Genomic DNA, 12,006 nt, shown 5'->3' with positions numbered 1-12,006 from the left:
TCAAGGAGTTTGGCACACATACAAGAGCACACGGAACAACAGGGTGACAAGTGACAAAGCACAGGAAAGGGAGAATGTGTTGCTCTGTGGGGCAAAGGCTCAGTACCATGGAATGTGCTGCTGTGGGGTTCCAAAGCAGTCTGTTTGTAGTCTATACTTCAAAACCACTGTTTAGCCACTGACAAAATCATTGAGAATATTTAGATTTGAAGGACCTTTCCTTACATTAAAGTGGATTTTGTGGGAGCAGCACTCACCTCTGAGGTCCTCTTATAGCACCATGACATTTCTCCTTATTAGCAGTGGTCTTTCATAACATGCACATGGTACAGTTCGCTGGTTAACTATCGACTGTCATAACCTGTCAGTATGGAACCTGTTAAGAGTTTTTTTCACCTAAAATGAAGTATTTGGTGGCAACTCTGGGTATGCACTATCTGACTTGTATAGGCATGTATAATATATAGTAACTTCATCCGGAAGGAATTTTTGAATCAGTAGTTATAGAAGTCTGTTTGAATCGCTGAAATTCTAAGCTGACTCGTTGGAAACAAAGCATAGTGTAACCATTCTCTCTCAATTTCATGGGAAAGACACTATAGTTTTTCCCTTCAATTTGAGCCTTTAGGGTAAGGTTTGTATGCCTGCATGGCAGAGAGGATTGTGGACATGACTGGCACTGTATCAGGTGGCCTGGTGGCCCCCAGGGCAAATGCTCAGCTGCAGACAACACTTCTCTTGTGATTAGGAGCTCATTACGGCTCAAGTCAACCCAGAATCACTTCCGGTCTCGTCTTCTAGGCCTACCTGTATGAGCTGGGCTCCAGTGCTTTCTGCTGCCAGCTGGCAGGACACACGGACACCATCACCGCAGTGGCCTTCAACCCAGCAGACCCCCGGGTATGGTATTCTGGGGTGGTGGGCAGGTCTTGTTTTCTCTGTTGTCTACAGCCTTGCAGTGTATCTTTTGGATCTGGAAGACTTAATGTTAGCAAAATTTTATCAGATCTAGTGTTACATATAAGTTAAATATTAATTAAACTTGAGTATTTGGGAATATAGATTTAACTTTGTCTCTTTAAGGTTGAATCTTGGATTCAAAGAGCACTGTCGTTGTGTAATTGTTAAGTGTTTTGTTAACTTGCTATTTTCACTACACAATTCATTGTATCAATGTAGTCCTCCTTTTCTTCCTCCTTTCTGTAGGCTGGGGCAGGCAGGACGAAGTAGTCTGAGGCTGTCCTCTAGACCAGTCCTTTCTTCACACAATAAAGTGAGGAAGTGGGTTTGAAAACTTGTTCTTTTCCATTTGGATTGTGGCACTATTTATAGTGAGCACTTAGATTGTTTCCAGAACTTTGGTGTTAAAAGTAATATTTTGATGTACATCATTATGTGTACAATGTTTTTTGCATCTAGGTTTATTTTCTCAAGGTAGGTAATTAGTCACATTACTGGGAAGGGCTCTGCTATGGACAGATATCTCAGAGTCCCTGTGCCTGTCTTCTTGCCAGCTTTGGTTGTCAATGTTTGCCTCCCCGTCAAGTTCATTATGAACAATCAATACCTCACTGTTGAAACGTTCTGTCTTTGAGTTCTAGTAAGATTACACATTGTTCATATGTTGTTAGGAATTTGAAGTTTTCACTTCAAACCACTTTTTTACAGCCTTTAACTCTTTATCTTTTGGATTCAATGTTTTGGTTACTAATTTCACTTAAAATTTTTTTGTTTTTATATTTACAATGTTTTTTTCCAGATTATTTTTGGGGTTTTTTGTTGTTGCTTTTTCTTTTTTTTTTTTTTTTTTTCTTTTTTGTGCCAGGGATCGAACTTGGGACCTTGCGCTTGCAAGGCAGGCGCCGGAACCACTGAGCTAAATCCCCGGGCCATGTTGTTGCTTTTTCTTTCAAGTATAGTATTTGATTTATTCTAGTTATTATAGACTCTGAAACTTTTCTCCATGGAGTATCTTGCTGTTGAAATCAGTGAACTTTTAAAGTATTGTAATAATTTCTAAATTTTGGATGTGTGCCCATGCTGAGTGGACAGTGGGCACACAGGGAATGCAGATGGGTTTGTCTCTTCCCGCCAGGCTGGAGGAGTGCACAGTGGAGCTGATGCACTCCCTATAATTATACTCTCTATAATTATTATTTGTACTTGTTACCTTTTTAAAATTTATTGGTGCATGTTTGTATAATGATGACACTCATTGTGGGGAGTTGATTTATCTTAATTCTTCTTTCTTTTCCATCCTCTCCCCCTCCCCTCCCTTCCTGTTCCCCCATTACCTCCAACTATTCATCTCATTCACATTTTCAAAAGCCCCACTTCCATCATCAGTTTTTCCCCTTAAATTCTTTTTATTCCATCTCCTTTTCCTCCCATCCCTCCTCCTCCCTCCATTGCTTGTTCCCCCATCCACTTGAAAAAAATCTCCTTACTTCCTATTTATCTATCATAGACATATATGTACATGTATACATGTACATATTCATATACATACACAGAGTTTTTCTCATGAGAAAGCATTCCCTGTAAATATCAAAACTTTGTTTATGGTGGGAGTTATTATATAAATAGATGGACAAAGGCAGCATCCTTACCTTCTAAGATCTTTTAATTATTATTTTTTCTGGTACCAGGAATTGAACTCAGGACTTTGTGCTTGCCAGGCAGGTGCAGCACCACTGAGCTACATTCCTGGCCTAAGATCTTTTAAACCTCCAATATTCTTCCACAAGTCATCTTTTCCCAAACTTTATTTTGTCTAATTAAGACACATGGGGATGAAATTTAAATCCAGCCATTTTATTTATTTATTTACTTATATTTTGAGACAGGATCTTGCTGTATATTCTAGGTTGGCCTTGAACTCATGGTCTAGGCTAGTCTTGAACTTGCAGCAATCCTCCTGCCTCAGCCTCCTAAGTCCTGGGATTACAGGTGTGCACCACCACATGGCAATCCCTCTGCTTTAATTGGGTCATCTTACTTTATGAGTTGTGGGTACCTTTGCTTAGGGAAAAAAATTAGTAGAAATCTGAAAAAAGTGCTATTTCCCTTAATGTTTAAATAGGACAAAAGCTTGTGATACGTGTGATGTCTTTCAGTGGATTTGTAAGACCACACTATTTCCTCTCAAACACACTTCATTTGAATGGTCTACCCTCTCCTGTCTCATCCTCCATTCTCAGTTTGTGTAACAAACAGCAGTAGCAGGAAGTGAGCTTTGAGATTGTGCCACTGGGCAGCTGTCCTCATGCAGGGTCTCCTCCTGAGGGTGCTGCTTAAGGAGGAGCAATGTTTTAACTTGAGCTTTTTGAAGGTGACAGAACAATTGCTTGAACATGAACAAATCTTCATTCCATACAAAGAATTGCCTGATGTTCTCAAAGTATTTCTGGAAATGATGAACCCCGTGTCCACTGTGGTCTTCTTTCCTCTTCACTAAAGATAGCACTTCACAGCCTGGCTATTTCTGACCTGTACTCATCCCTGTTCAAAGTTCTGTTTTACTCAGTGTCCACAGGTCAGTTTTTGGCTTCCAGTTCCTCATTGGTTACTCCTATGAGAGGATACCATCCCCCTCACCAAGCACCCTGCTGGTGGCTTCCTCCTGCCCTGACTTTTGTCCTAGGATGAAATCCGCAGGGACACATGGAGATTCCAACATACCATCTGAATAGATGAGAAGGAGACACAGTCAGGAGGTCAGGTGGGGGAAGTTGCCAAAAATTACCCATATGTCTGATGGAAGGCATCAGACTTCTTCTCAGCAGCTGGGACAGTGTCAAAATCCTTGGGAGGGTGGAATGCAAGCAAAATCTAACCAAGACCAGGAGAACATCAGCTCCTTTCAGTGAGACAGATGAATGAGGAGGTAATATGTGGACCTCAGAGTTTCAGATCCCTCCCGAGGGGAAATGCAAAATCAATATTCCATTTTCTTCTTCACAGTATGTATTTTTTTGAAAGCTGAATCTTTACTGTGTTCAACCAGTTATCTCACCTTATTTTCAGTGAAAATGATCATGCAACACTCAGATTTCCTGTCTCTGGGACAAAATACCGGACACTCACAGCTTAAAGAAGGAGAGGTTTATTTTGTCTCACAGTTTCAATTGGTTCAGATTATGGTGGTCTAGTTCTAAGTCAGAAACAGTGTGGTGGAAAGGTCTAGTGGACCCTTATGCTCAAGTCATAGCATCCAGGAAGCAAAGAAAGAGGGAAGAAGTGCCTCTTGCCCCCAGGAGCAAGAGTACAGCTTTTCCGGTCACACCCTTCTGGATGTTTGTGGTAGTGCCTGTGGCTAGTGTGTGTTGGTGGTGTGACAGTTTCATTTGTGTCATGAGCTCCCCTAGGAGTCCTACTGTAACCTGTGTCTCCATAAGAATCACTATTTAGGGAGAATGGAAGGTCATATCCTTATTAGGAACATTACCCAGGCCAGAAGTTGTTGGTGCTAACGAGTTTATAAAGACTTCATGGCACAAAATGAACTTTGTTCCCCGGCACAGGTAGTAGTCAGGCCATTCAAGCCTGGATGTTGTATCTCTAGGAAAGTATAATCCTTGGTGTTTATCATGGACAAACCCTCATGTGTGTGTCTGTCCTAGCCAGCTGGAGAATACATTCCTATGGTCATTATTGTAGCTTAAGTGCTCTGATCTTGTCCACAAGTCTCCTATATACTAAGCGTATATAGTATACTTACTATATACTAAGACTATATAGTATACTTACTATATACTAAGACTATATAGTATACTTACTATATACTAAGACTATATAGTATACTTACTATATACTAAGACTATATAGTATACTTTGGTGGTTTTCTCAGTGCTGGGGCTCCTCCATACTGTCTGGTACTTGTCTTGTTTCCATGTGGTCCTCCTTTCTGGACCATTGTGTGGTTTCTCTTTCCCTGTCTCTTCTCTCCTCTCCCCTGCTCTTTTCTCCTCCCTTCCCTTCTCTTCTCGAACAAGAAGACCAAGTGTGTATAGTAAATAATACCTTTTTACAGAGCTGAGCTCCCAGTTCTGAGTGTCCATGCTCTGGCCTGTCACCACCTGTATCCAATGCATGTCTGTGCAGTGGCCTCTGGTTCAGTGCATCTGTGGTTCCCACACATGCTGAATTCTCCAAGCTGATTTTGCCTTTTTAAGGAAGCATTACTCTGTGATGTGTGTAGCTACAGCACAGTGCCCAGAGCAAGAGCGAGCAGTGAACAGTTTCTGACTTTGCTTTAACCCTAAAGACCCCTGCATATAGGTTTGTCATTTGACTTAGATGAAAGAGTTGTTTCATTCAGTCACAGTTCAGTAGTGTTTCTCTTAATGAAAGATCAGTGAGAGTTAGTGAATGGTCACCCTAAGATATTCCATTGAGCTTTGGTAATGCAGTGTGATGTGAAGGCGGATGATGCCGTAAGGATGTGCTCAGAGGCCATCAACTCAAGCAGCTGGGCTCTGTGTCAGTGGCCAGTGCTAAAGGCCCCACCAGACCTCAGGCCCCACAGACCTCGGGCTGCCATGAGCCCTCGTGCACCAGGGGCTTCACTAGCCAACAGTATATCATAGACCACACTGTAGAGCAGGATCTGAAAGCAGCGTTGGTTTCTAGTAACAGAAGCCCTTACCTGCTATTACTCTAGGTGGTGGTAGTATTTACCTTGAAAAATGTTTATTTCCTTTGTAATTCATCAATGTTTCTTTTTAAAGGGTAATCAATCACAGACAAATAAAACCGAGTTATTGACAAATTGATAGTAAAAGTTGAACTCATCAACTAATGAGAAAATGGTACTAGGTTTACAAAAGTCCTAGTCTGACACAGGCCTTTGGTGCAGATTAGTTAGGAAGCAGTGTGGCCTGTGCATAGGAGCTCTGGGCTGTCGTGTGCTTGATGACCATGTGTCAAGAGGGGACACTGATTTGCCCTGCCTTGAGCCAGTGGAGAGGTAAGCATCACAGATTTCAGTGTCTGGTAGAGGTTTTTGGTAGATGAGACTTAAGTATCCCATGGATATTAAATGATAGATCAGGGTGAGCAGTATTTTGCCTTATCTGAGATAGTCCAATTACTTAGCTATTTCTAATTTACAGAACTTAATATTAAAACTCAGTCTTCTGATGGGAAATTTTATCTTGGCATAAAATTTTGCCTGAAAAAGTTAGGCTTTGCCTTTGATATTGCCCTCAAGTTGGGCCAGCTGCTCCACAAACCAGACCTCTGCCAGGTTGCACACTCCTAGCTGAGTAAGGGAGATAGAATTGACTGTATTCTTCTAAACATTGACTTTTGGATTGTTTTTTAGGCCTTTTAGAGGGTTTTTCTGCCTGCATTAAGTATGGGTTCTGACCCTGTTTGATCATATACTGAATGTGCCAGACAGATGGTTCCTGGGTAGGATGGAGCCCAGCAGGGCCTGCGTCTCTGCCTCAAAGGTACCTGTGTCCTGGAAGCTGTCTGCACCCAGGGCTCAGCCTCCTTTTCTCCTTCTTTGCTTGCAGCACAGAACTGGCTCCATTCCTAAAGGGGTGGGTCTTAGTGAACTTGCCTGTCAGAACATCTACTGGTTCATGGCCTTGCTTGCTCCCTTGGAGTGTATCAAGAGCACACACAGCTGGTGGCAGGGCCAGGAAATCAGGCAAGAAAACAAGTGGAAACTACTGTGTCTGTTGGTGGGAGTCAGGCATATGGGAGAGATCCATTCCAGCAACAATTCAGGGTCAACCCTCAAATGTGGGAGCAGGGAATGACTTTCTGGTGCAGGTCTGGCGCCTGCTGTCTGTGCTGGGCAAGGAAACACAGACTGGCTTCTTATTTAGGACCTCAGCACCTGATCCTATAGCCCTTCAAGACTGCCCTGGTCCATGGTGACCACACACAGAGATGAGAAAGGGGTCCTTGGAGCCAATCCAGTGCAGGTGTGTACCAGTCTACACACCAGCATACTGCTGTCTTGCTGTTGAAATGAGTTCTGTTCTAAGTATGGCACCCTGAAATGCTTTCCAGTGCCCATTCCTTTTGAGCCCTCCTCCATGGCCCATGTGAATCTAGAAATCACAAAATTAAGTCAATCTCTGAATGTGAAAACTACATCCTTTTATTCTCATGGTTTGGATTTTTATTTGAGCTCATTTCTTAGACTGTGTTGAGGGGAAAGATTTCTGTCACTGTGTCCACTCAGTTTATCACCTTTTGAAATAGAGCTGCACTTATTCCTTTGTTGATACCCCTTTTGCTCTAAATACATTACTTTTTAAAACTATGCTCAACATTTTAAGCTGAACATAGGTCAGCCTATGTGAGACAGTCCAGTGGTGTGAGACAAACATAACTGAGGAAGAAGTAGGTGTGTTCTGGCTTGGGCCTGCCTGAAGATCAAGTGCCAGGAGAGGCCTGGCTGCTGAGATCATGATAAACTTGTGGCCTCCCGTCATAACTCATGGGCTTTGTGTCACCTTGGGGCTGTGTATCACTTGTGGTACCAAGTCCACTTCTTCTGCCTTTGAATCTAGTGATTCTGCTCCTGGATAGTCTCTGGGACCTCAGGGAAGCTATGTAGAGTTCAGAGCCAAGCCTTTTGGTGAGGCCTACTCTTGGCAGGCCAGGTGGGTGAAGCTTCCTGGAGGGCTAAGAACAGCTACTCTCCTCCGGCTGTGGGGGCATCCCAAGTCTCACTGTTTGTGCTATCTCTGAACTGCTGCCAGTTGCTTATTTGACACTGCTATCTCCAGCCTGGGGCAGACACCCCCTCTCATCTCCTGTAGTTCCCGGTTCCACTCACTGTTGGGCATTTCTACCCAGAAACTCCATGTTCTGACCCAGATAAAGTGATTTAATCCAGGACCTCAAATCCTGCCCTCCTCTTGGTGGTTTGATCACTGGTCACATTATCCACTTAGGGCCCAAGTCTGGAGTCTCCCTGGTTGCTCAGTCTCGGTCACCACCAGGTGTCAGGCAATGGTACATTTAGGGTCTCAGGTATGGGCATGGCCTTATTTCTTATTTGTAGTCAAATACAAAATGGTTTGAGTTCACTTTGAACATTTCCTTATACTAGGTACTTACTGTGCAACAGTCACTCTTCATGAGTGTGTTATTTATTTAGTGATACAATCTTAAGAAGTTCTCATAGTACAGAGAGGAGCAAAGACCTACCTCAATTATCACGAGAACATGGGGACTAGGAAAATTGTCCTCTTCTTAGACTTACTGACCAGAACTGAATTCCAAATCAAAGTTTCCAAAATGTTTGTTTCTATCCCATGAAAGGCAATTTATTTTCTATTTTTATTAATGTGACATTAGTATTATTTTCTTTTTTTAGATATTAAATGGTTTTAAATATGTTTTTACATAAACGGTTCCAGTCCAGGGTTTTCCTTACTGCCCCTCCTGCCAGACTGTAAAAGTTAATTTCATTCTCAAGAAATCTACACTGCTTTCCTTTTGGAAAATATTCTGCAGATTCTAGCAAAGTCAATGGCCAAACCATACATTTGATGTCACACAGACCACAGGAATAGGTAGTCTGCCATCATCACATTACCTATTCTAAAATTCGAGCAACTTCTGTAATAGTTGAAAATTGCACTACATGAGGTATTGATCTTCACTGTGGTGTGGACTGGACCAGTACAAATGAGAAATGAAGACAACAGAACATAATCAAAGGATTAGCTTTGAGCTTTGTGGTTGCCACAGAATTTCAACAGAAAGGCATGAGCTGAGCTATGAAACCAGTAGGATGTTATTATTTGTACTCTAAACCATCCAGACCTGTCAGGCAATAATCCCTCAAGTGAAGTGTATTATGTTCTGTAGTACAGTACAAAAGATTTTCAGCTTAAGTCCTTAATGGCAGAATCTGTCCCAGGATTCAGATGTAAGTTACCTCTTCTGCACAGTAGTCCAAGTTAAAAATCTCATGCTACGGATTTGTGGCTCATGCACTGTGGACAAGCTGAGTGGATTGGAAAATCGTAGTATGTAAAATTACTTGCGCAACAACTTCTGTTAGTTTGATATTGTCTAAAAATTGTGGTAATTTTTGTCTAAGGTTACTTATTGTTTTGTAGAGGAAAAATGTACATCTACCAGTAGAATTCTAGAAAATGAATCTGTGTAGTCTATTTACTTTTAAGACAGGAAATCAGAAGCCAAGTGAGTTTTGCATTTAGGCTGAACTATAACCTAGGATGGTTGTTTACATACTGGCATACAAAACACAGCTGATCTCTTTTTTCCAATCACATGTCACATCTGTTGGCCTGGGTAGAGGCTGGTAGTGCATCTGTCACTTGATGCAAGACTTAGAGTGATGGGCACGTGAACAGTGTGCACTTTGTGACTTAGAAAGTTTGAGATCTGAAATGTTAAATTCTTCACATTTTCTAAGGTCATATACTGCTTCAATATTTTTATATGGTTGTACTGTACCTCATATTATTTTAGTGTTTTAAAATGTGATTTTGTCAGTAAGGATATGCATAAAAATGTTGGAGTCAATAGTAGGATCTTGATCATGGTACATTATACTTTATGACAAAACACCATTAAACTGCAGCTTTCCTCACATTTTCATCATTAGAAGAATGGCAGAGGAATGGCCAGTACATTTTTATAGCTCTCAAATTTTGGCAATTATGAATAAAGCTACTATAAGCACCTGTGTGCAGGTTTTTGTGTGGACTAAGTTTTCAAATCTGCGAGGTAAATACCAAGTTAGTGCCATTTCTGGATTATATGCTAACAGTGTTGTAAATAACTGCCAACAGCAGCAGTACCATTTTACATTTTCACTGGCAATGAATGAGAATTCCTGGTCTTCAAATCTTCACCAACATTTGGTGGTATCAGTGTTCTGGATTTTGGCTTTTCCAATAGGGGAATAGCAGTATCTCAGTGTGGTTTTCTTTTGTACTTTCCTGGTGTCATATGCTATGCAGAATTTTTCATATGCTTATTTGCAATCTGTGTACATTCTAGTAAGGTCTTTGGTCCATTTTCTAATTGATTTATCTATTTCCTTATGGTAAATTTTAAGAGTTCTTTGTACATTTTAAATAAAAGTCATTTATCAGATACATTTTCCACTAATATATTCTCCCATTATGTAGTTTGTCTTTTCTTTCTCTTAACAGTATCTTTCATAAAGAAAAAGATTTAAATGTAATGAAATCCATCCTATACATTCTTTGTTTCATGGATCATTTTCTTTACTGTTGTGTCTAAAATGTCATCAGCAAACACAGACAATCTAGGTTCTACTACATTTTCTTGAGGAGTTTTATTTTTTGATAAAATTTATTTTTTATTAGTACATATTTGTCATACATATTGATCACATTCATCATAGGGAATTTGTACCTGTAAATGAATATCTTAAGTCTCTTTTATTCCCTGTTCCCCTTCCCTCCCTTCAACCCTTCTTCCTCTTCATTTAAACAAGTTTGTTTGCAGTTTTTCTTCTATTCTCTTTTTTCCCCTTTTTCTTTCCTTTCCTTCTTTCTCCCCTGCCCTGTTTCTCTTCCCATTTGAACATGTTCTTCCCATTTCCCCATATTTATCCTCCAGTATGTTTCTTGTCTACCCTTTGGGTTTCTCACACAAGAGAATACAGTATTTAAACTTGAGTGGCTGATTTATTTCACTTAAGATTTTGGTCTCGAGGAGCATCCATTTTCCTAAAATGATTCAAGTTTATCTTTCTTTATGGAAGAGTAATACTCCATTGCATATAAATACTGCAATATTTTTTTTGGGGGGGGTTACTGGGGATCAAACTTGGGTCCTTCTGCTTGCGCAGCAGGTGGTGAAATTACTGAGCTAAATTCCCAGCCCAATACCACATTTTTTTATCCATTTTATTTTGATGGGCATATGGGCAATTTCCAAGATTTAGCTATTATAGATTGTGCTACTATAAACATAGATATATGCATATTACTATGGTATGTTGATGTTAACTTTTTGGGAAGATACCTGAAAGAGGAACACTGGGGTCAAATAGAACCTCTAATTTTAGTTTTTTGGGGAACCTCCATACTGATTTTCATAGTGGTTGTACCTGCTTATACTCCCACCAGCAATGGAGATGCATTTTTTTCTCCAGCGCTCTGCCAACATTTGTTATTGATTTCTTGATGATAGTCATTCTTTCTTGAGTGAGATGGAATCTCAGCATTGTCTTAATTTGTATTTTTCAAATGACCAGTGATGTTGAGCAGTTTTCCATATATTTATTTGCTATTTGTACTTCTTTTGAGAAATGTCTATTCATTTCAGATGCCCATTTTTGCATTGGGTTTTTAAATTTAGGGGGTCTGATATTTTTTAGTTCTTCATATATCCTAGATATCCTATGTATCTTTGTCTGAGGAGTAGCTGGTAAAATTTCTTTCCCATTCTGTAGATTCCCTCTTCACTCTGTTGGTGGTTTCTTTTGCTGTGGGGAAGCTTTTTAATTTAATGTGATCCCAGTTGTTGATTCTTTGTAATATTTCCTATGTGATAGGGGTTTTGTTCATTAAGTTTTTGCCTACACCTATATCTTTTAGAGTTTTACCTGTTTTGTCTTCCAGCAGATTTAAGAGTTTCTGTTTTTATATTTAGGTCTTTGGTCCATTTTGATTTTAGTTTTAGAAGTATGGCCATTTTGACTATATCTGTTCTGTTTAAGAACAAGAGATATCTTTCAATTTTTTAAATATTTTCTTTGATCTCCTTTTTCAGAGTACTATAATTCAATGTATAAATCTTTTACTTCTTAGGTTGATTCCTAAATATTTCATTTTTCTTGATGCTAGTGTGACAATTGTTATATCCCTAATTTCTCTCTCAGTGAGTTCATTATTGGTGTACAGGAATGCTATGGATTTTTGAGTGTTGACTTTGCATCCTGCTGTGCTGCCAAATTTGTTTATTAATTCTAGGAGTCTTTTGGTGGAGTTTTTGGAGTCTTCTATGTAGAGTATTATGTCATCAACA

General features: G+C 40.1%; 1 protein-coding gene across 1 annotated transcript in view; it reads left to right on the top strand.

Annotated features, from left to right (window-relative positions):
• Wdr27 (WD repeat domain 27) overlaps positions 1 to 12,006 on the top strand; it is a 187,757-nt gene that overhangs the window by 94,560 nt on the left and 81,191 nt on the right. Inside the window, 1 exon segment of the mRNA XM_087196013.1 lies at positions 802 to 900. Within this exon segment, the coding sequence (XP_087052139.1) occupies positions 802 to 900 (99 nt within the window).

The sequence above is a fragment of the Heterocephalus glaber genome, unplaced genomic scaffold, assembly GCF_053883595.1.
Source record: "Heterocephalus glaber isolate CG9 unplaced genomic scaffold, H.glaber_assembly_v1.0 deba00001610, whole genome shotgun sequence".
Lineage (NCBI taxonomy): Eukaryota > Metazoa > Chordata > Mammalia > Rodentia > Bathyergidae > Heterocephalus > Heterocephalus glaber.
This window is presented reverse-complemented; position numbering and strand designations above follow the sequence as displayed.